The 26,053-nt window shown below is 40.6% G+C and overlaps 1 protein-coding gene across 1 annotated transcript; it reads right to left on the reverse strand.

Moving 5' to 3' along the window:
- Nucleotides 1-15,225: 15,225 nt before the first annotated feature.
- smtla (somatolactin alpha) lies at nucleotides 15,226-20,947 on the reverse strand. The gene is made up of 5 exons (XM_074641523.1): nucleotides 20,918-20,947; nucleotides 20,594-20,784; nucleotides 17,932-18,045; nucleotides 16,489-16,668; nucleotides 15,226-16,277 (listed from the first exon to the last, which is right to left on the reverse strand). Exons 1-5 carry the CDS (start codon nucleotides 20,931-20,933, stop codon nucleotides 16,086-16,088), a joined length of 693 nt encoding a protein of 230 aa, XP_074497624.1. The 5' UTR covers nucleotides 20,934-20,947; the 3' UTR covers nucleotides 15,226-16,085.
- Between the last annotated feature and the right edge of the window lie 5,106 nt (nucleotides 20,948-26,053).

Genomic DNA, 26,053 nt, shown 5'->3' on the forward strand with positions numbered 1-26,053 from the left:
GAACAGCTGTAGACAGAGTAACAGCAACAATTGTACAATATAATGCAATACAGATTGTGCCTTTGTGAAGCTCATAATATAACAATGAATTGTTGTTGAGACAATGTCAGAGAGGCCTCAATGTGGGGTGTTGTAAAATATTTGTATGTTTCTGTTATTTTGTCCAACGTCTCTTCATAAAAAAGTTCATACTGGTTCATACTGTTCACATACTGGTGCAAAACTAACCCCTTGAGCTCTAATATCATTCTCAAGTCATCGAATCATTCAGACATGTTGGACCATTCAGCTGAGTTGTGGTTATTTTGTCATTGCATCATGTGTGAATGCTGGAGTTGCCCACAGGCTTGACACAAGTGTCACATTTCACCTTTTACCCGACAGAGCTGACAACAGGCTCTTGGGACTTGCATACCCAAAATGCCACAGCTCTGGCAGGGACAAGCTACAGGTCGAATCGTTCGGAAAACATGGGAATACAAATCAAATGTGCTTCAGGCTGCACTTCGGAAGTGAATGGCGAGCGTCTGCATCAATTTTTTACAAATGCCAGTTAACATTCTGTGCAGTTTACTCTCACCCACAGCGATCCATCAGTTTGTAGCATTATGGTTTTCATTAGTGGAAGACATGTTAACTGTCAAGAGCAAAAAGCCACAGAGAAGCCACCCAGTGAATTGTGGTGATGTGGCCGGTTGGGCGAGGGGGTGTGACTAATTTACCCAGAAAGTGACACGTCGTCATTGCAAACCGTGAAGCTCAAAATAGTCCAATGACTGTCGACGTTTCACTCAACTCTTCATTCATCTTATTTTTCACTTTTGCTCCTCATCTGCTTGATATTTTGGTCGCTCGTTTGGGCCGCTTTCATCTTGAAAACGCACATAAATTAATTCTTAAAACCGTGCCAGATTTTCAATCATTGAGATGAAAATACCTCAAGAACCCGTGACTGAATATATCGTCACGAGATCCACCTCCATCACGGTGGCCATGTGTTATCCAGCATGACTGACAGTGCGCTGGAGCCTGTGTCTGTGCGAATGTGCTAACATGATGTGGTTTTTCGAGCTCAGTAAAAGCCCAGCTTCGTGCAATTTGATTGATTTTGGCAAACAGCGCACTGTAACCCTCAAACGGCTGTGTGCAGACTTTAACCTCTACCTCACTCTCCACAGCTGTTTCCTGCCCCAAACTGCTAAAACAGTGGTTTAGCAGGACCAGAGGTAGGCCAGCACATACCAAAGCCTCACACATGCACACACATCCATAAGAGCATACCATCCCCATCTCCCTGTGGACTGCTACTGGTCACCTCGCAGCACTTCCTGTTTAAATTGGGTCATTTCCTCTTTCTTTCTGCTGAGGGAGGGTTCGGACTTCACCGATGTTGAAGCTCAGGATGGATGAGGAGAGGACAAGGTTATAGCTTCCTCGCTTCAGTTGCCTTCAACCTGTCTCTCACGCTGTAGAAAGACATGTAGAAAGCTACTTTTTTTTACATCCCAGATGAAGAATCTGTGCTCCGGTAGTGACTTTTAAAAACCGCATACAAGTCCCATGTCACACATTTGGTTAAATTCACATCTGGGCAGAACGAGGCCTTGTGAAACTGTGGGAGTCATATAATTCTAAATAGGGGATCATGGCGGTGTAAAGGGCTGAAAAACAGGCTTGTGACAGGAAGGTTGCTGGTTTGTCCTGGGAGTAGGAAACATTTTTGGGTAATGGCAATGGACCCTTGAGCAAGGAACATACCTGATCCAAGTATGTTAGACGGCTGCGGTTTCACTGGGCAGCTCCCACATGTGCAATTATTCATTGACTGTAAGAATGTGAAGCAATGTGCTGCCCTTTTTGGATGTAGAAAGTGTACATTACTGCATTATATGTATAGTAAATGATGAAGATTCACAGTATCCTGGGAAATGAACATCAAACATAACATGTTGTGTGTCATACTCACTGAATACTCCACTATCTGTGATGACGAATCAAAATAACTCTTAATGAAGGCCGATTATCGCCAGAGACTAAAACAACTGTTTAGAGACAATCCCAAAACGCAGACTGCTTAGGAGAGGGACATTTTCTTGAGAAACACTTCAAAGTGGTCCCAAATGAGCGCACTCATAAATGGTTTTGCCCCTCAAGTGTGCTCAGCGCAATCACTCTCTGGTAGCGAGGGTAAAGAAATGAGGCAGATTGTTTGTGACAATTAGGCCGATGCCAGATACTGCCCGCTATGGCCTGCACAATCACTTGTCCCCATCAGCCAACTCTGTTTATCAGTAATTGCAATTTGGAAAGAACTCGGCTGCGATTAGGCCCAAGGAGTGGTCAGACAGAGAGCTCGCCCAGCCCTAAACAAGAGAGCAGTGTTTGGGTAGAGAGTCTGCACGAGGTCCCACTGAGAGAGAGAGTGGAGAGGGGTAGGAGAGAGTGTAAAAGGAAGGAAGGAAGGAAAGAAGGACGGAAGTATCAGGAAGGAAGCAAAGACAGTGACCCCGTCTGCCACACTCAATATTATCTGATCTTTGACACATTCTGTCTGATAAGGAAGCAATATTTTGTCACAATTTGATGTTTTTTTTTAAACCAGGGTAGACTTGCTCCATTTATATTTGTCAGCATTATGCATCCATTAATATTAAAATAAACTTTTCCCTAGATCGCATATGGTCATTTTGATTTTCCTCTAATACCGTAAATAATGTGCACATTTAAAGGTTTTGATTAACCCAGAAAATTAGACAAACTTTAAACCACATGTTTTAATAGCAGCACTATGTTCTCCTTTCGACTTTGGAGCCCAAGAAACTTGCATTAACCTCTAAATCATTCCCTTCTACATTCACACACCATCTCATACACACTTCTGTATGACAGACACAAACAAACACAGACTGGTGATATCATAGGTAGAGACACCATGTTTGTTACAGTCCCTGTAGTCCTTCTTCCTCCCACGGGGCTCCTTTCTCCTTTCTTATCGATCACAACATGTCCCTTCACAACTCAGTTTCATATTTGAACATTGAAGTTGATATTGTTTAGTGAAACACAACACAAATACTGTGACCTGGCAGAGACAGCGATAGAGAAAAAAGTGTGAGCGAAGGAATGAAAGTAGCATCTGTTGAAGTGATTGAACAACCATGTGCAAGGGAACGCACCTCTCTCGTGCATCCCTCCATCTGCATATCACATTGAAGACAGCCAAAGTAAAACAGGGCATAGTGTCACCCAAATGTCCCAGATATGTGCATGCGTTTCATTTCTCTACACATGCTTCAAGTCCTTTTGTGAAACCAGAGAACATTTAGGGAGCTTGGCTGACATCTAGTGGATGTATTTGGTAGCTGCATGTCACCATAAATGTGCTGCATAGTTGTGGTTGGTAGTTGTCATTTCCTGGGATTCACATGGCGTGTTGAGAGATGCTGCAGTGCATTAGCGTACCAGATGGTGTGAAACCTGCTGGATTTGAGGGCTAAGCGCTCACCGTGACAATCTGCTGTTTAATGATTCCAAAACCTGTTTTATTTTTCTCCTCGCACACTCACAGACATCTTTTTCCTCTCTGTTTAAAATACACGCATATTCACAAAGAGACTACTCCCTATTAGGCTATTCCTTAATGTTTCCTTAACTGTAGTCACACCGGTAACATGCAATTGTGACTGTAATTTTAGTTAATACATTTTGAATATCATTTCGGGCCTGCCTCAATATATGAACTCCTGTATTTATACCATGTAGGCAACAAAAAACAAAGGCTTGACACACCATCTCAGTGTCCAGGTGGCTTTTCAGAATCATAGCATTAAAAAGAAGAATACAAGTGAAATTCTAAGGAAAATGTCATCTTTAATTGTTTTCAAGGTTCCCAGATGTATTGGTAGAAACCCCCTTCGTTCGTCTTTCGTCTCTTTCCAAAGAAAAGCCAAAAATATGGCACTCATGCTGTTTCATTTTCATTTTTATTACATTTCCTGAGGATGTGGTGTCAGAGTGGGAAGGTGATCATAGGGGTCTGAGTTAGAGTATATTCAATGTGATATGCAGGGGTTATTTAAGAAATTTTGATGACCTTTCTGCCCTTGATGTTCTTATGTAGTAAGCTCAGTCAAAGTGTATCAGTGCGTCAACCTGTGGATCCTTTACTGTAGCAATGTCGCTGCTTTATACTGTTCCTTACGATGGACAACGTATAGGGAAAAGAGAAGACACACATCATGCCAGCAGTCAGAACTGAATCTAACATCCATTATCATTATCATGTTGCAGTTATATGGTGTGCTAGCTGATGCTGTCAAGCTATCGCAGGTAATTATGTTTTCAATTTTGATGGTTGATACGAGGAGATTCAGCTGGATTGGTTTTTATTTTCATCTGTTTATTACTTTTAAAATAGTTCCACAAGATTGATATGCACCGGTACAAAGTGAGTATTAAAATGTTCCCTGTTGGTGCGGTCTTCTGAATGAGGACCTTATGTTCCCAAACAGCAGTTTTTCATTATATATATATATTTCAATATTGAGCAATAAGTGCTTTGCAGAAAACAATTTGTTCTGAAAGTATTTCAGAAATCACTCTGCACAACAGAACAAATCACAACCAAAATTGGTAATTTAGTGAGGCGCATCAGGTAATTTCAGATAGTTTAGGCAATTCTAATAAAGAGCTATTTCAAAATCAGCACTTTTACCACATAGAAATTGAACCAGAATTATTTCATTTGAAGCAAGAGGCTGGCTCCCTATTTTTAGTACAGTGAACTCTGAAAAATTCATAAACACGTGGCACATTTAAGCCTCCAACCTATAGACAGCTCCCACATTTCATCACTTAGCCTAAACCCAGGAGCTCAGGAGGCTGCAGGCTATAGCTGCTTCTGACTCAACTTGTGCCAGCTTTGTGTGATTTTGACTTTTTGTACCCAAAACCACAGAGAGAGAGAAAAAATCCTCCCCATAGCCCTTTCTGGGGTTGCGAAGAGATCTCTCCTCATGTTCACACAAACACACACACACACACACACACACACACGCACACACAAACAACCAATCAATGTGAAGTTTGAGCTGGAGAAAAACGAGAACTTTCAATCTTGTTCACACACTAAAAAATCGATTCAATGTCAAGTTATGCTTCAGTGCTAAAGCAAACCAAAACAAACAACAGAAAGACATCAGCAGAGAATTGGGAAGTCAAATAAATCACCCTTATCAGTTTCAAACAGAGGGGAACGGTGAATCATCCTACTGCCAAACAAGACCTTGTTTTTGTACCTTTAATTAGACATTTGCCTTTTAAAAGTCACCGGTTGGCAGCCATGTGGCCTTGAAACGGCCAAAACAAAAACAAAACAGAGGGATGATGCCCGTAGCTCGGTCCACCACTCCTGACAGAAAATATGGGAGATTTCCACTCATTCATTGTGTCAAAGCAAGTGGATACAGTGCAGATCTTCGAGGACATTTCGACAGCTAACTACTGTAACGGCAAAAGAATAATGCTCCTCTCTGACTGTGTGCCCCTCAGGTCATCCTGTCGACCCTCAGTCCATTCTCCATCCAATCCTCTTTGTCATTTTTGTCAATACATGTTGCTCAAGAAGAGTATTAAGCTTCTATTCATCTTCCCAAGGTAGCTAGTATGAACATAAAATGTGTTTTCATCTCTTTTCTTTTTGTTCATATTGTACGCTAGTTGATAAAGGTTGGTGAACTGTCTAAACACCAGGGTTAAACAGAAGTCTAGGACTTGACTCCGTGACTCAGTCTGATATGTTGCATTTTTATATTCTTAAAAGAAGACAATAAACCAAACCAAACCAGATCTCCTGTGTGCAGCACTTCAACATTTCTTCACCTATACGTCTTCCACCGAGCCCTTTCTTGTATTTACCCCGTCCCTTCCTGTAGCCTTTACCCTCTCCAGCCCTCCCTACACCCCCCACCTCACCCTCACCCTCACCCTCACCCCACCCTCACCCCTGCATCCTGTCTGCAGGCTGCCATGCACAGATAAGGTGTCTTGGCAGGGAGTTGGAGTGCTGTCCTTCGCCTCGCTGAGTGGGAATCCAGGAAGCTGTGTTCACGCCACGTCGCTGGAACAATAGGACAGGGAGGGGAAGCAATTGGAATGAAAATGAAAAAAAGAAAAAACGAGTGTGGGACTATCAAAGCCTTGCCCTGCCAGATGTAGATACCACCAAGCTAACATGGTTTAAGACAACACGCACAGCAACACTTTTCTCCTCTGATTGCATTGTGTTTTATGATGTGTATTCTTAAAAGCGTTTGTCATAAAAGAAAATCCTCAACATTTGCTACACGCTTTCTTTTTTGGTGTTGTAAAAAAAAAATGTAAGTACTACTTTCCAACTTAAATGAATGTTTAATGCAGCCCATGGCTTATTTTGTGATGAAGTGGTGTATTTTACTTTTTTTGTTGCCTCTGCTTCTCCTAATCCTCCAGTTTTACTCGTCAATGATTTTCCACTTCTCTCAGAATACATTTGCGCTGTCAACAGCTATGGATTTATATATTATACTTTTTAAAAAATACTTTTTTGTAAATGTTTTATGAGGAAGGAAATGCATTCAACACATTTGTCAAAGTAACACTGAATGTAAACATAACTTTTGTTTGTTTACAAGAAAACTCCACAGGGCACCTTTAAATCAACAACAACTGTATTCTGGTGGATTGAGGCATCTTTGCGTCTTCTTGTGTGATTGCTGAATGTTGGCATGAAATTTCCATATGAGATTTCCAAAGAAACCCCTGCTAGCTGATTCTAAGGGACTGATATCAAACTCTGACATCCACTGTTGATGTTCAGAGTGCTCAAACATGACATACCAGGTATATTTCCATGTGTGTTTCTGGAATGTGCTGCAGTATAGCAACATAAAAAGACATCCAGAAATCCTGAAATAGCCTCAATGTTCTTATGTGTCTGTCTGTGTGTCCGTTACTGTATAAAGCAGCTGCTGAGCTTAGATGTGTAGTGTGGCTACCCAAACTGCCATCACCAGTTCCGCTCTCTGTCTGATTTACAGTCAGACGTTGATCAGGCTCATGTACACAAACACACTGCGGTGTACCTCTTTCACACCCCGTCCACATGCACACACAAAACACTTTCACAATCATAACCCTCCACCCTCCACCTCGCCATGCTGTATTCTCTGTGCCTCTCTTTCCATCCACAGATACCCATTAAGTTCACAATCCAATCAAATGTAAAATGGTTTGAATGCTATCTGAAGGTACTTTTAGTGTTTTTCTTAAAGGATCCAGATGCGTCTTGTGAGTTTTCACACTGCAAGAAACATCTGGCACACTTTCTCTCAGAGGCGCTGTGTCCTTTTATTATTTACATGCCATATGACACCATGAGCCACAAGTGTAGCTGGTAAACACAGGTAGCTTAGATCATGGTGGTAATGACGTGTGTGTGATATGAATTCATTTACAGCTTTTAAATTACCTGTATAAAATGTGCAACCTCAGGTATTTTAATTACCCTTCACCCTTCAGCTTCGACCACAAAAATCTTCAACTTTCTCAGTAAATTGTTGATGAAGCCTTGAAAGTAAGCATGCACAAACCTTGGCACATCTGCACCCGCCAAACTAGTCCACTTCTCACTTTTTTATCCTCAATTTAAATTGTTGTGCTACCCTGACATTCTCAAGCTCTCTCCTCACCAGTAGGACTATCTAGTGACGCAATGTCTCTATTCCTCAGTCTGCTGCCTTCGGACCAAGTTTATCACTCTTTTTCTATTATTGTCAAATAGTATCTGACCTCAGTCTTCACCACATGAAAATCGAACCACCCTCATGGGCTGTTCTAAGTGGTTCGGCGCTACATAAACAGTTGGTCAGCTGTAGACGGCATGGGCGGAAGCCACAAATTTGGGGGTAGAGTATAGGGGACCACAGCAAGTAAACATTGTAATTTAAAGCATCATTCGAAGTGGTTGGATGAAGACTGGATGGGTCAATGCCTAAAGCGTGTTAGATACTTTGGGATGTGCTTCAAAATTTGCCCAAAGCCGCCAAACTGAAACTCATCTCAGATAATTAGCAAAGTAATGCTGGAAAGATGGTTATAATCGTTTCAACATCCATGGACTGACATTTGTAAATTGTTATAAATTCAGTCTCGTCGGTGGTTACTTCTCTCAAACATTTCAGTGTAGTAAAATCAAGCAAATCTGAGCTTCAATATCAGTACTGCTTTCAAACAATAGAGTAAGTTTCATGGTTTTCTCAATGTTACAATGAACCGCTCAAACTTTGCAAGTACCTTACATCCAGTGGTGGGTAGTAACACGTTACAATTTACATTCTTTTTCTAAGAGTAGTTGTGTCATGGTCTTTGGTTTTCGTTTATTCTGTTTCCTGTTTTATATTGATTGTTCACTCCTCATGTGTCATGTTTGGTTTTACTTCCTGTCTTTGTGGGTTTTCCCGCATTAGTTTGGCAATCACCTCACCTGTCCACTTCCCCTGTTAGTCAGCCACTATTTATGCCACCTCAGTTCCTTTGTTGGTTTGTCTTTTGTCGTTCATGGAGTTTAGCTTGCCTGTTACCTGCCTGCATTTTGGGATTTTCAGTTTATAAAATCATTTTACTGTCAGCCTGCTGTTGTCTGCGTTTGGGTCAGCCTGTTCTGCTCTCCAACACAAGTTGTTTTGCGGAATACTTTTTACTCTTACTCGAGTACATTTGCGGTAAAATATATGTACTTCTACTCCGTTACATTGGGCTACACATTTCGTTACTATTCATTTAGCTATAAATAATTTTTATATTCAGCCGAGCTCACACGCCCGACAGCGGTCGTCCGACAGCGAGAGATAAGATAACCTAATAGCTACTAGGTGTGGCGATATGACCCCCTTCAATTTAGTACAGTTCAAGATCATGGCAGAAGATGAAATGCCTATGTCTCCTTCAGAAGAGGCAAATGCACGTCCCTGCTCCAACATCCAGACCCTGTTTGCCTTTAATGACAAGGACCAACCGTCACATTGATTTGTCAGCCCAAATGATGGACTGACCTTCAAGAATTCCACATCAAATCTGAGAAAACATGAGAGGACCTGTTTGAACGTAATAAATTGATGTAATAAATTGCATCTAATGAAGTTACTCACTATACTTGAGCAGTTTTTTACGAGATATTTAGGTAGTTATTTCTATGAGTACTTTTACTTCTACTTTAGTCAGTCAATATAATTATAAACTAACAGTGTTTTTACTTGAGCACCGTTTTTGTTTACTCGACCCACCACTGCTTCCATCATTATAATGTACTGCTAGCTATTCTTCTGGCAGGGCCTGATGTCAGGAGTTGTGTGAGCAGAAAACACTGTGACTAAGGGTGCCTCATTCAAATTTAACAGGAGTACAGATTCAGTATCCAAATATTCAATGTCAAACATTTTTCAAAAACACTGGGAAATCTTTATCCAACCACAACAACACCCAAGCGTGATATGTTGAATAAAAATAAGCCATACTTTTGCATCAGATGGCTATCAAACCTCCTCTAACCTTCTCCACTTGCCAGCCTCAACTTTAACACTTTTAATAGTCTTAATGGTGCTACATACTGGTAAAGACGCTCTAAATTAATGACTGAAGTACACTTCAAAGCAACTAGTTCACACTAAAATAAATCTCTCATATTCTCATCAACACACTTCAATTTATTTGAAATGCCTTAACACTCATCCAACCTCAGTGTTTCCTCTTTATGTGAGGAGGGAAGGATTCCTCCTGCATACCTTCGACATTTAGGATTGCTGCCACCAAGGAAAGGCAAAACAAACAGGAAAATAGGCTGAAGATGTGAGTGTTGCTTTCCTGGAGTCAAACCAGAGAGGCGGTAAATCATAACCCCTGAGCCGAAACTGAATTCACCACACCTATCAAAACCCATTTAGGATCAGAGGCCAGAGGTCCAACCATTTACTATCTGTGAGCTCCCCCATTTTCTCTCCAATCCTTTTCTTTTAGGGGAAGAAAAACAGATAAATGAAAGCGAAATACACATGGATAATCCCCGGCGTCTTTCCAAAAAGGAAATTATTGTATTTGAAGTTATGAAAGTGCTTCCTGAAGTGAAGGAAATGCACTAGATTTTTTAGGCCTGCGTCTTGATCTAAGAAAAACATAAGCAGATGCACACTGGCAGAAAGACAAATATATAACCTTCCACAACCTTCCCTTTCTCTCACTAGCTCAGCCCCTCCACGTGCATTGTGATTTACAGTATATCTCAAAGCAGAAAGAATTTCTCACAAAAAAGAAAAAGTGGTGGAAAACTCTAAAAGGTCCTTCTGGCCAGAGACGTGAAGGGAGGAAATTGCATTGATTTAAGCTCAGCTTCTTTTGGCATCTGTCCGCCTTCTTTGCTTTTTTCTTTCCTAAAGTGAGGGCGTTTGTTCCACAGCCGCCGGTTTAGATACGGTAATTTAAGATGTTTTTCTTTGTCTGTCATTATATCCACAGTAAGCTGATGAGTGGAAGAGAGTGGCAGCATCTCAACGCTTTATAACAGAAACTATAAACATCAACTACAATCAACTTTTTTTTGTGGAGGAGCCAGAATAGACTCACAATAGCTGCTTTCATTCATAAAATGACATACAACATACAAGTGTGTGTTCAAGGCTGAATACCACTCAAAGCTTGTAAAATCATGTGTCATTTGTGATTGAATATTAACAAAACTGAGTTGTGAAGTAGTAGGTGTGCATCATAGATATTTCTCCTCACTCTCTAGTCAATGGAAGCTGCGATGAAAGACCCTTTCAACTATTTTACATCAGTTTCTTCACATTTATCTCCATCAACTAGCGTTCATAATCATTTCACATGAAGTACCATGCATGTATTGTGAGTCAAATCATATCATGTAAGTAACACTTACAATTATTGGAAACTAATGATGTTGTTTTTGTCAGCTATCTTTAGATATGGTCTTAGTTCGTAGATCAAAAGTCGATGTGAGTTTTATTCATATTTAATCAACATCATCCTACTCATTGTTGGTCAGTTTTTAGTTGACTAAATTGACATTGAGTCTTTTCGTAGTCAGTGAAAGCCTTGCACATTTTTGTTTAGTTTCGAGTCGACAAAAACATTAGTTTTATTAGTTTTATTAGTTGACAAAAACTCGTACTGGTACCGGAAATTAGCCAGAAAATAGCAGGTGGTAGTAGAGTTGAAATATACTATGTTTATAATTGTTTGCACACTTTCATTTACATACATTTGAGAATATTTGGGATGTCCTAACATACAAGAATTGACTGTTGTCATGTCCTGCTCTCCTCTAAGGTTATGTTTTCCTTGTTTCCAGTTTTCAATTATTATTTTCCTGTTTTATTTTGGTATCCTCACCTCTGTCTCTTGTTTCAGGTAGCTTTACTTCCTGCCCTTGTATGATCACCTGCCCCGCCCTGATTGTTTTCACCTGTCCCTCATTAGCCCTGCTGTCACCTGTCCCTCATCATCAACCTCCTTTCATTGTGGATTTAGTCTGTGTGCACCCCTTTTCCAGCCTTTTCCTAGTATGTTCCTATCAGCATTTAAACATTTCTTTTGTTTTTTTTTACTCCATTTGAGTCTGTTTGTACCAGTGTCACAAATGTGTGTTGCAATGACGTTGTGGTGTTACCAAGGCCTATTGCATGTGTTATACCCCAAAGATATGACGCGTTGATGATGTGGGACATGTCCTGTTACACCCACCTTGGGTGTTACCAGGAAAATGATTCAGGCACACAGGAAGAGAAAGGTGCATACCTAAAACCTAAACATTAAATACACAAAACACCCTCACTGGAAGCAGTTTTGTTGCCTACTCCTCCAATTAAATTGTATTATTACTCTAAGTTTTGTATTGAATAAATAAGTACAATGAAACCTAATAATACTATTGATAAAGGACATGATAAAATCTGTGTATACAGTGTGTGCATATACTGTATATATGTATATTGGCCTGCTGGTGTGAGTAACTCCCAATGCTAATTCAAATTATCTAGAAATGCAACTTTTTCTTCAGTGAGCACCATGAGTGCAGCTGTGGGACCGGGGACAGAAGCTGTGACCAAGCTAAGTTTAAAAGCATATTTTTAGCTCCTTGTCTGGAGGTTTATTTACAACCCGCTGATGTTTCCCCCTGTTTTCCTCCATGTCTTCACAGCTCTGGAATGCGCTGGACAACAGATCCGTGATTCGCTGCTACAGCGAGGAGCTTCTGTTTGGGACGATTGATGGTCGCTCCCCTGCTGGGTTCACATAGCATGAGCCCTTTTCCCCACAGTCTCCAAGGTAATCGTCTATTTCCCCGGTGGTGTTCAATCGCCACAAACCAAGAGACGCCCCGTAGGGCTTGTTTCACCACGACCAGCGTATTCCCCTATTAATCATAGCTGCATGTTGAGGCATTATCTCTTTTTGTGTCTGCACCACATGCAGGTTACGTAATGGCAACAACCGTGAAAACCACTGTAGGGGGAAGCTGTAAGATAGCAGTGCATTGATTTAACAGTTGGGTAAACAAGGGCACAAAACCAAAGAGTTGTTTCACTTGAACGCAATTCTGTTTGCTTATCTCTTAGCTCTCTCTAATGTAATTATGAATGTAATGTAATTATCTATCAAAAGAAATATTAATGAACAACTAAAAATCCTGAATTACTGTAATTTACATTCCGGTATATATGTATCAGCTCTATGGGAATATTTGAGTTTTCACCTTTTTTCAGCTGTCATTCATGGCTTTCTCTTTTGATCTCTATAACATTGTCTGTGAAACCTGAGCTAGCTGTTGTTACAACGTGACATCTCTTCACATATTGGAACAGTTAGGATGGCCTTGATCTCCATGACCTCTTGACCCTCACTCACGTCTCGAAGAGATGCCTCGTCTGGGGAGCCGAAAGAGAGGTGGAGGGTGAAGTGAGGTTTGGCATCCAGAGGTGTGGATGTGTCACTGGTCCAACAGACACGCTGGACTCAAAGATTAGCACACACACACACACACACATATGCACACGCTGACAGCTGTGCATGATGTAGCCCCAGGTGTACTGCACTCAGGATTGGTCGGTTGGCTCTATTTGAGACCTTATGCCATTCTTTGATTGCCCAAACAAATTCCCTCTGCTTTGCAGTGGTATGATAGAAACGGCTGTATCGCAAAAGCAGCAGCCTGGCTTGTCAGAAGTTAGGTGCAAAGGAAAAGACCGTCCTCCCCCTCTGCTCATCTCCCCTTTTTCTACTTCTATATAAGCAAACATACCAACTCTTTAAGTGACAAGTTCTTTGCTAGAGCCTAAATATGTCATTAAAGCCCAGAAAACGAGGAGGAAGGAAAGGCACCGAGCTACACGGTTTTCAGTGTGGGAGATCATACAGGGGCTGTGGAACTGTTTCAGGTCTTTCCAAGCTGTCGTTTTGAGCCATAAATGAAAGCAAAACAACAGTGTGGGAGCCAGCCGAGTCAGTGGAGGCTCAAGGACTTCGTACTTTGAGTCTCGGTTTCATATCAAGCCAAGACCACTTCCCAACCTAACTCCTCTAGCTCTAGCTGTGTACCTGCCTTCCAGCCATCCATTTTCTCACCAGATCCAACCTACTTCTCTGCATGTCACACTGAGCTGAGCTGTGCTCTGACTCTTTCTCAGTCATTTTGGTTCTATCTTTTACTCCCTCATTTCTGCTCTATTTTTTCTCTCTATATTTGATTGACAAATTTCACATCACTGCTGAGGAAAAAGAAAAAGGAACAACTGCCCTCTTTACCTCTCTTGGCCTCCATCTCTCAGTCCATTTTCTTTACATTTCCTGCTACTTTCCTCTCCCTCTCCTTTTCTGTCGGCCTCCTCTGCTCCACTTATGCATCCCAGCAGTCTAGATTTCCTTTCCTCAGGTTATAATAGTTAGACTGTGAAATCACCCGGGCCCCCACACCCCTCCCTTCATCCCCGTGTCCTTCTTTCCCCTTCCACTCCCTAAAATCGTTCTCTCCCTCCTCTGATCCCCTCCCTTCTCTCACTACTTATAGCCAATCTTTAATATTTATGGCCTCAAAGCTTGAGGAGTGGTTGGGGGGGGCACAGGGCTTTACCTCGCCTGTGATTACTTGCGTGTTGTCAGGAACCAAACGAGGTATAAGGTGAGGGTTGCACTACAAGGTTGAGGCTGTGAAGCTGCAGTCCTGCGGAGCGGAGCAGAGGCTACCCAATCTCCTCCGAGCCCCCATACTGAAGTGATTAGGCCACAGGAAGCTGAACCTGACATTGCTGACACTAGGCCCCCCTACCACATCCTGCCCCAACATCCACCCACACCGCACGACACCACCACTCCGCGCTGACACCCGACTCACCGTGGCAACCACAGGGCTGATTTACATGTTCTGATATGGTCGCAGAGGATGGAGGAGCAGAGGATGCAGGACACTCGAGAGAGTGAAAAGAAGAAATATGAGATCAGTGTGGGGGAAAAAAGACAGAAAAATGCTTGTGGCGACTGCTTCTTGTATTGTTTCCCTGGCTCATGGTGTGGTGGCAGATATAAACAGGAAAAAGCTGTGCAGCCTGCCAATTTCAAGCCTATTACGTGTAAGTGGGATAACTACTGCAGGTGCTTTGTTTTGGCTGCTGGGATCACGTGGATCAAGAGATCTGCGACAGTATGTTCATATGAGACGTTTTATAACAAGGATTTATACGTGGTTACTGCACTCCATTATCCCACCTTTTGTTTCTTATATATCTAAATAAAATAAAGGCGGAATAAACATCATTTAAGTGAAAGCTGCTGGTTGCATTCTCCCCAAATGAAGAGGAAAAATGCAAAAATGTTATTCTCTCCTAACATTTGCATCTAATCTGCATTTTAGCTTAGCATTTAGAAATACAAGATGTCTTAAAATGCAGTGAGAGTAGACAATATAGTCATTAAGATAACCTTTGTGAAAGAGCACTACTGCCCTCTTGTGTTTGGGGGTGGAAAGGGCACAATTAAGAACATGGAAATTGCACTTGATTTAATCTCAACTAGAGAAACTCTGCTCCATTTATGGAATCACAAGTAGGATAAAGATGTGGATTTCACTCACTCACTCACCCACTCACTAGAATAAATCACATCAAAACCAATGCTTTTTTCTCTTTTTTCTTGCTTTATTAGCGCCTTAAATCAACAGCGGTTCACTAGAAAGCTTTTCACGGTACATTGGGCTTCTTTTATTTACACATGAGAGTACAAAATAATATAGTTTTCATTCTGCATTACAAATTCATGACATCTAACAATTAAAATGTAAACTGTATCTCCCTAATCGTTTTAATAACAAACTTCTTCTATTACATTCAGGTTAAGTTAGGCACGTTAAGGCATAGAAATATTCCAGATTCTCTCATGAGCACTCAGCAAATCTAAACCTGTTTCTAACCAAAAACTCCAGATACTTCTTGCTTTTCATTCTAGCTGTTATTTGTTCTCTCTCTCCGTCTCCCTCACTCTCTCTTGCACCAATCAAAATGTGTGTCTTTTTTAAAGTAGTGATTGCTCTCTGTTTGACTCCCGTCTCCGCTGAAAGTGTTTCATTTCACTAATGCAGAAGTGAAACCGTCTCTGGGGGCCGTGGGAATAATCAAAACACTGCGAGAACCGGCGAGGAATACAAACTCCAGTTAAGAACAAAGGAAATGGAAATCAATGGCAGGATATGCAGATTTTTTTGACAGCTCGACACGCAAATAATCTTTTGGGAGTTTGCCCTCTGTTGCCTTTGCCAGGTTAAAATAACAACTGAGCAGGGAAATATAAAATGCAGTATGTTGTAGGAAGGGCACAGCATTACACCTACTTAGTTTTGTGTGAAGGTGTTCCAAAACAATCAATAAAGAATGTGCTGCATCGCAAGCAAGGCTGAATCGCCCAAGGCATGGTCATATCTATAAGTGCACGGCTACCAATCTCATGAATTCATTTAAAGCTGTATTATTTAAAAAACTGCACTACATGTCTTAGGCGCAGTTGTATTTATCAGTTTGTCGACACTTTAGGAGCTTGAGAAAAGTCTCCATCTTATGAGCGTCTTTCTTGAAGCAGCTGAGTAAGGTGTAGTCTCTCATCACAGATTCCAGCATGTCTGGCTGCACATCATACTGGAATAGGCCTTGTTCACTGTGGTTTGCGGTCATCCCCTCATCCAACATCTGCAAAGCAACATTTGGAAACATGACGGAAATATTAAGAAAAAGAAAACAAGAATAAATAGTGTGTATTATCTAAGTTTTAAAGTGAAAGAGAGAAGTCAAGTTTTAAAATCTAATATTTTTTACAAGCAGTAAAACAAAACATAATTGTCCTACATGCTGGTGTGGGTTGAGTTGTATAACAGTAATCCAGAAATAGGATTTGACCCACCTTCTTGATGAGGACCACCACCCCTTGCTCCAGACTGATCAGTTTCTCAGACACCCACTTGGTCTTGTTAAGCAGCACGTCAGGAGCGGCATCGTAGTGATTCAGTGAGGTCTGCAGGTAGACCAGAGGCTCGAGCCACGACTGGACCAGCATCAACACAGAGTGGAGCAACCATTTGTCCTGAAAGAAGTGAATGAATGAGTGAATTAAAACACAAGTAACCACAAAGTTGTCCTTTGACACATAAAAAAAATACACTATAATATAAGACAGAGCTACAGTAGATCTGTCTTTTCTCTATTCATGTCTCTGTAGGAACATTTATGTATTCAATGAATAGCTTCCATGTGCCCTTCACAATTATTGTAAGATAGTGAATGAACACAAGTGATCAAAAAAGACTTCAATAACATGACTTTTGATCACGGGCTCGCCAGCTACAAAACATCAACAGCAGTGGGTTGAAATGTCACGGCTAAAGCGGTTGAGCCTGCTTAAATTCCCCTAAGCAGAGCAGACTCTAAAGCAGGTGCAAATGACCGCCATACAAATGGCCATTAAACCACCGAGCAGGCAATATTTCAGCAGAAAGGGCAGGAGATAAATTATTAACAGTATATGCAGTATATGCACTTTCAAAGATCACATTTACTATTATGGTGATGACATAATTTTCAACCAGCAGTTTCAATATCGCTAAAATTTAGTCTTTAAAGATATTGCTTTTGCCATATATAGTTGGCCTTTGTTAGTTAAAGGAGGATTATTAGGGAATTTCCCATTAACTAAATTACAGTTCACATCAGCCTTTCTCTTTAAGTGGCTCAGTCTAGTTTCCACACCGATCAAGCTGATATTTGACCTAAAAGGTTATGCCCTGTTGGACAGTAGTCAAAGCCTCAGTACTGTAGGAACAGATAAAAAAAATGTTTTAAAATGTTATAGAGGCACGTACGTATATTTTTATGAGATTTGAGGATCATTCATTGTAATTAGAGCAAACAAGCCATCATTCAGCAGCTGACAGGGGAAAGCTTTATAAGGAGGGGAGGTTCACTTGCACACTTTAGCGTTGTTATTAAAAAAGAAAGCTCAGGCTCTTAGCACCTCTGCAGCTTCACAGTGATTTGTGAGCAGACCTCTGCATGCAGACAGTCGTGCATTAACACCCCCCTAAAGCCTGCACACACACACAAGAGTTATTAACTTCACTCAGACGCAGAGACAAACAGACACACACACACACAAATCCATAGACACACACAACCACCTATACTTGTATTTTATTTGCTCAGACAAGGAAACTGACTCTGTGCACACGCACACACATATAGACATATAAGCAGAGGTGCACACACATACTGCCATTGTTAACAGATGAAGATCAAAGCCCTGACAAAGGAAATAAAACAATTGTGTGGTGATCAGTGGCCATGTACTTACAGATATCAGTTGGATTTCACTCCTGGAGCTGGGGATGGGTAAGGCATTGGTGATGCATGCAAAGCCAGCTTGGTTCCTCTGGAGCTGCAATGGGAACGGGATGAACATCTCCTCCTACAAAGCATGATGGACAAAAAATCATATGAAAATACACACACTTATTTATGTTACAATGCTTTGACTGACCCATTTATCCTTAAACCTGCAGTAGGCAAAATAGTTTTGGCATCATTGGGCAAAAATTCCATAATAATCTTTCAGCATATTGTAATTCAAGTGTTCTGAGAGAAAACTAGACGGGAGACTTTGGCCAATTACAGGTCATTTCAGAGAGAGAGCGTTCCTATTGAGCGTTCCTATTGGCTGTGCTCCGGCTGGTGGATGGTGCTCGGTATAGAGATTTCAACATGGCGGCCAGGTCACAAACTTTCTCATTTTACTGCTGAACAGTACACTACAAGATGTTTCTGAAAACATTTGGTGCGAGAAATAGACATTACAGTAACAGAAAATTGATTCATATTTGATCAGCGCTCCCTAGTTTGACCGTTTCATTGGAGTTCACGAGTGACTGACAGCTGCTCAGAGACGGCAGACACCAACTCGGCTCTGATTGGTTGTTTTCCTCCAGATGCCATTAGGAGCGCCGGAGGATACAGAGGCACATCATTTTTTTCAGATTACCTGTCTCATACATTACTGTCAGGATATAATGACCGTTTATTTAAAGATAACTTTTTTTAATCATGCTTTAACTCTCCACGTGGAATTAAGACAAGCTTATTTTTTAGTTTAGTTTATTCTCCATATAAAAACTGAAGGTCTTGAGCAGCAGTATCCTGATTATTGTTTGTTTTTGGAATTCTGTTGTTGTTTTTAAGCAATATGTTAAAATGGTTGCGCTCTAGTCCTATAACCATAAAAAAAATAGCTTCTTAAAGGAATATTTGAACAACAATTTAGTGGATTTTTCTAACTGATGTGAAAACCTTCGGTTCTCAAAGGTATAGAATTACAAGAACACATAAAAAGACAGGAAAACAATGACAAGAGCTTCACCGATCTTGGCCACTGGAGACACAGCAGAGGCTCATTTTGTTCCGCAGCATGTTCTCATCACTAGACCTCATGCAGCGTCTTCCCAGTAACAAGTCCTACATCATCCCATTTCAAAGACCATTTTGGATCTCGAGCCGCAGAGTGAAGGGGATTCAACAGGCTGCAAAAAACATGTGCTCTCTCGCTGCTGCAGTGTATCATTATCACATTCGTATTACTCCACTGTAGGCCTGCTTCTTCAATAAAACATCTTTGGCTCTGAGGAGAGATGGAAGATTACTTTGAAGCCTGGCAGCGAGGCGATGATCATGTCAGAATCAAAAGCAAATAACACAGAGTATCTAACAGAAAGTGTCAGTGCTTTTGGTCCAGCATATTGTGAAAAAGGCCAACAAAAAGTCATTTCGCTCCCATTGTAGAACTCATTCCAAGTGTTGTTAGACTGCATGCTAGATTCAATGATTCAAAATAACATAGCTAGGGAAATGTACGGCTCGCTACTATGACTGATGTATTTTTAATTACTTTCCAGCATTGACATGTGAGAAACAGAAGAATCCCATCGCTCTTTTGATGCCTCAATTTAATGAAATAATTTTTTTGTAGTTCTCTATAAAAAGAATCATGCAGCTTCTCGAACGCAAAATTCTGCATTGCTGTCACTGTAGCCTTCGCCTAAGGCTGCGTTTCTACAGCACTGCTTTTCAAAATGCTGATTTCACATTTCATAACAATATTTAAAAAAATTAACTCATGCCCAACATGAGCGGATAAGAACATCCCTTCCATAGGTGATGGATTTCCTTAGATGGCCTTTCAGTCGAATAATCTCTTTCTAGGCACAATGAAATAATTTTCTATTGTCATGTGATGCTCAGTGTGAAGTGGGATTCAGTTTCTCCTGAGGCTATAGACCTTTTCATTGCCTTTTTGTTGCAGCTTTGGTCCAAGTTGACTTCCTGTCAGCTCCAGCACTAACAAACATTGTCTTTGTCCGAAATCACATACTACGTTCAACATACTTTTGTGTGAATAAATAGTAGTATGTATCTTTTCGGACGCACTGAGCAGTAATTTACATCGTCACTTCCTGAGAGCCTCCTTGCCGGTTGTAGACATGTAACCACGGTAACCCATGCCAACCTCATGTGACCAAAACAACAGTTTGTGAGAATCAAAGTCTGAATTACTTTTAAAAATATATTACATCCAAGCAAAGTGAAATCTAACAGTTAAAATGAAGCGTTATTAATGTTACAAAGCTGTCCGTCAACGTCTGTTATGAACGTTGTCATCCCTACCGCATTGCATTGTGGGATGGGGAGTGTCCAGCGTTGCATACTGTAATATGAAATAGTATTCAATTCACATACTATTGGTTTCATACTAAGGTTTCAGACATACTAAAATATCTCTCATGCTGTTTTAGCGTACTAAATAGCATGTTAATGTGGAATTTCGGACGCAACCTAAGCAACGGGAAATACAAAGGGGTCCATTTAGAGTGTAGAGCCTTTACGGTAAATTGTAAGAGCCTGTGGATGCAATATTTTTTGCTAAACAGTGCACAAGTGCAAAGATTTTTGGGGTCATTGTTACTCACAAACAGAGAGCAGGATTCTTCTGAGACACGGTAGATGAGCTCAGCATGCTGGATGACTCGGTCTAGAAGTTTCTCCTGGGAGATGGAGAGGCAGCGGGAGAGGCTACCCGGCTCTTCTCTACAGTCTAGCGGGATGCTTCCGGTAATCAGATAGGGCCAGAGCAATGCTGCCCATATACCCCTCTGCATGACTGGAGACAACCACATACACACAGTTATTATCAGTTACATAAATCAACTCAACTCAATAAACTGGTGTAATTTACATCTGTCAGTACAGTTACAAAACATGCTGTTTTTCTGTCTTCACGTGTGATGCATTACCTGTCACCATGTGCATTCTGTCAGTGGTCTTCAAGTCCTTCCTAACTTCTCCGTCATGTCGACTTCATTTATAAAGCCTGACCAGGCCATGCATAACGGAAAAGGTCATTTTGGTCTTGCGTAGGTTCTTGGAAAAAGATACTGGTCTTCCCAAAGCCATGCATTTCTTTTCTCATGCATATTACCAAGATGGTAACTATAGACAGGCATGCTAGGCCCAAATATCTTTATCCCGGATTTAAAGTCACGAACTGGGATATTTTCCGAAATATATCTGGCAATATGAAATCTGTATCAGCCGATTTAAAAAAGAAAGAAATCCAAATAAACCTTTTGTACATCTCTATTCCACCCAGCATCCTGATACCATTGGCCAACAATCCAAGAATGAAGACTGAGACTGATTAGATTTATCAAACAAAAGCTCAAAAAAGGAATGGGCTGAAAAATCCCTCCTTTCAGCAGAGGTAAGTATGTAATGTAGATTTAAACATGCGTGGCAGAGGAGAAAGCTGCAGAGAAGACAGCGTAGAACTGTAACAGACACAACAAAAGGAGGCTGAATGAATGAGATTCAGAAATCACTGAGATCTAACAAAATCTTTTTTTATTTTGACATTCATATTCCATTCTGCTCAGAAAACCACGGGTGTGTGAGAGTAGCTCAACCCAGAAGCTAGGCTTTCCCAATTGTAATAACTGTGTTTAGCTGTCATAGAAGGAAGCACATGTTTAGTAGTAATCCGCGCCTGCTTGAAACAGACTCTATTAAATGCTCCATTTTTCCTCCCGCTGCACTACTTATTTAATCTGTCCTTGTGCGAGTGTAATCAAATTGGAAGATTACCGGAGATGAGTTGTCTGGTAATAAATCCATCCATTCATTTTGGATGCAAATTACAGGACATTTCTGCCTCACACACATTAAATTGAATAAAATTGTGTGCTATTGTTCAGTATAAATCACAATCCTGTAATCAAACAATTAGAATAAATAAGGATACTAAATAAGACTGTGTCCTTAAATGAATTTTACACAGAAAAAAACAAGAATAGAGGGACGGCATTCAAGATGTTCAAATGTTTCTTCCCTCAGTGAAGCATGTTTAAAGATAAGCTAAAAACAGACAGGGGATCAGAACGTGGCAGCTGATGGGTGTCGTGTTCCTGAAGAGATGGTTTCCACTCATGCATCCTCAAGACACCTGAAGCCTCGTGTCGTGTATGTCAACCTTTTCCATATGAAACAATGTTCTCTTCTTATAACCTTTCCTTTACTCCTCCACTTTTTCCTCCTCCACCTCCTTGGTGGCCTAGCAGGTTTTCAAAATGTCACCACACCTTTCCATAAAAAAAACCCATCTTGTTTTCTTCGACTTCCTGATGTTAAATCCTATTAAAGTGTTGTATGTTGCTAAAACATCCCCATAAATGTGATAGATGTGAGGGTATTTTTGCTCAATCTAATCTGATTTTGGATATCGGCCCAAAAGCTATTTGTAGAGTCTTTGTAGCCCAACCTCATACAGGTTTAACCTAATTTCTTGTATAAATTCACAATTGAGGTAATTAACGTAAGTGCAGGCATGATTTGTGCATCCATACTTTGTAACACATTTTTTTTTTAGCACACATTAATGAAAATAGTGTGCCAACCAGTGTTGTGGTAATGTCACAGTGGTAGTGTTAATGAATATCTCACAGTTTACAGAGGCTGAGAAGGTAAAGGGAAAGTGGTCCATTACAACCAGAGCAGATGTGGTGACAGAACTGTAAGTGACTTATGCTACAGAGATAAAGGCAGATAGATAGAGACCTAAAACAGGACCAATGATACAGGCAATAAATATCAAATAAAACCTTTAAAATAAAACAAAGAAACGAGAAACAAGACCTTACAAATGATGTTGAAAACACAACCTTAGACTAAAGACACTGAACAGGTGATGACCTTCAAACTGATGGTCTGAGCTCCTCCTCTGGTTATTTCTTCCAAAACTGTCTCTGATGAGTTTTGTTATAACCACAACAAACAGGAGACATACCTTGATAAAGTTTTTTAACTCAATGGAGTTTAACTTCTCAAAAAACAACCTGTGCATTCCTTAACACGACATTAACATAATGGTGGGCAGTGGTGGCCTAAAGGTTAGAGAAGCAAGCTTGAGACTGGAAGATCGCTGGTTCAATCCCCTGGACTGGCCGGATGGGTGGGGTAAGTGAAATGCAGCGCTTGCCCCTCCCTCATTACCACCAACTTGAGCAACCTTAACCGCTCCAGTGGAGCTGCTCATTGGCCAGCAGATCAGACTGTGGTTGTACTGGGTAGCTTCCAGGTGTTGAATGTGATCAGGGTGTTCCTGAAAAAGAGAGCATTGCTATCAGTGAACCTCCCCCTGAAATAAAGGTTAAAAAACATACAGTATATGACCAGTTCAGTTTCACATCAGTATGAACACCCAGATATCTGTAGGCAGAGGTGGAGGTAACAAATAACACCCAGACATCTGTAGGCAGAGGTGGAGGTAACAAATAACATTTACTCTGACAAAAGAATCCCACATTTTCATCCTTGTTGTGTTCCTTCAGCCCAACACTATTTTCCCATCCCAACCTAATCAAAAGTTGGGGGGAAACCCAATCTGGCAACATAAGTGATCCAACTCAAACACACCCACAAAAACACACATACAAATGCTAAATGCTGAAATGCACATGGTGTTGTCTCCAGCAGTGGACTGGTTTTACTGGGACTGAGAGGCTGAGTGGACTGATTGAGGAGGCCTTGGCAGTGTTGTACTTCAGACAGGTGAGTCGCTCAACAACACGCTCAACGTGGCTGTGTGTGTGTGAGTGTGTGCGTGTGACTGCGTGTGGGCACTCTATCTCTGCTGGTTTGTGACTGCAGTGGTGTTTTGATTGTTTCTAAGCTATATCTGTGTTGTCTGCTTTGTTGATGTTTATTCTGCTGTTGATTCTATTTACATGTGATTTCATTATGTTGCCTAAATATTGCAGAGGTGTCCTCTTGTTATGGCTCATTATTGTTTAGCCTAATTGTCTGAGTTTGTTCCATCCTTTCCTGTTTGATATTCAGTTGGATGCTCAGGCTGCAGAGAGCCATCTATAGAAAAGGGGTAGGCCTATATTGTTGGTTTGGACAGAAGTTGTCTGTGGTGTGATACATTGACATGGTATTTTGTAGCCTGAAAATATTTTTCAATTTATTAGTTCTATCATATAATATCAACATAATTTTTTCCTTTTCCTATCCCTCCATTTTAAAAATGTAAGGCGGTAACATTTACTCAGAGTACATTTTTCTTTTATCTAAGTACATTTTTACATAAATAATTTTACTTATAATGAGTACCAGTACTTTTACTTCAGTAAAATATTCTAGTAGACCTACAGTACTTTTTCCATCCCTGGCTGTAAGCTCAGGCTGCTCCAGTGCCGTCTATAGAACTTGAATTTACTATTTGGTATACAGTACGGGGTCATGTTGCTGATGTTGTTCCAGTATTGTATACGTTGACATTTAATGCAATGTGTTTTGAGGCCAAACGTTCTTTAATTTCAACTGTAGTATCATATATCATCATGATACTACAGTACTGTAAAGTAACAGTGCTTTTACTTGAGTACAACATTCCAGTAGTCTTTCCACTTCTGTTCACAGGATGAAGCAATCTCAACCTGCTGATTTTCTAATTTTTTATGACAATTGGTAATGGTTCCTCCTTCCAATTTTTGTAAATCAATAACTAGCTCCTTCCTCTAACTAATATTAAGGTTCAACCTCGTCTATGAAGTCATCATCACCAGTATACCATCATCAGTATGAGGCCTACATGGGCAGAATCGTCAGAAAATATTTAAAGACGACATGACACCTGGCTACAATCAGCTTGTAAAGAGTAAATAACAAAAATGATAAAACTGTCCATAGTTTGCACAAGTGACACTTGGCCTGTGATCTCCCTGATTGCTGTATTACTTGGCTCTGTTTTTGTAAATGCAGTGTTTCTTCAATTCGTTTTGCCAGCTTTGACGGCATCTGAGTTTTCCAGAAGGTCATTTTCACCCTAAATAGCTCCTCATGTTGAATCCCGTAGGCTACTCAAAGCGCATGCGACTGTCTAGACTATTTCCTTTGCAGGATATAATTTCCTTAGAATGCTTTCAGTCTGGTGTCCATGGTGACTAAAGCTCAAAGTGTCTTTTGAATTTGTCACACCAACATGTCCATTTATTCGGAAGTATTTTTGGAAACCTCTGACAGGAGCACAGTAGCTGTTGGTAATGAAGTCTTTGCTTCTGAGCTGACAGAAGCCCTGCTCTGTCTCCGCCTCGCCCTGTGGGTTAGCTTATTGCACCTATTTCTTATCATGTCAGATGTCATGTGTATAATTTAGCTCCAAAACCCCAGACACACCTTTGGCTTCTCTCTGCAACAAGTCATCACACTCACACAACTGTAGAATGTGCTTTACAAGAAAGTTTAATGCCCTCATAATGGGTGTCTGCAGATTTACAGTACTTACAATCTTTGTGCTATTCAAGCAACTTCAGTTAAACATTTGAAAATAACTATATAGGTGTTGTATTAGCTAGTCAACAACTGCTCACCTAACATTGTCTACTGCACTTGTGCATGTGTTACACCTTTTCTGTGTTTTCCTTCAAGTTTTAAAGCCGAAAGTTTTTTTATTATTTTATATATATATATATATATATATATATATATATATCTTTGTAGAAACTTCTGGAAGCTTATTATGTCATTTTATCGGCACGACTTGTGCCCCATCCATTTTCTCACATTTTGTTCATTCTATACTGTATGATTCTAATTTCATGAGGTTACAATTAGCGACAATTCATGTCAGTGTTACCTTTTCATGTTTCATTTACACATACAAGGTGGATTCACAAGAGGGCACAGCCACGTTGCTGTTTTGGAACCTCATTTGATTTCTGAAGCAATTTCTAGTTCCGAATCTGAGGTGAGAATTGCAGTCACCGAAGTGACTTGCAAATATATGCATTAATGAAAATACATGAAGTGGAGAAACGGTGTTAGATGGCGTATTGGCACCGTATCTTTGTTTCTATTTGCAACTCCCCATGTAA

This window comes from Sebastes fasciatus, chromosome 7 (assembly GCF_043250625.1).
Source record: "Sebastes fasciatus isolate fSebFas1 chromosome 7, fSebFas1.pri, whole genome shotgun sequence".
Classification (NCBI taxonomy): Eukaryota; Metazoa; Chordata; class Actinopteri; order Perciformes; family Sebastidae; genus Sebastes; species Sebastes fasciatus.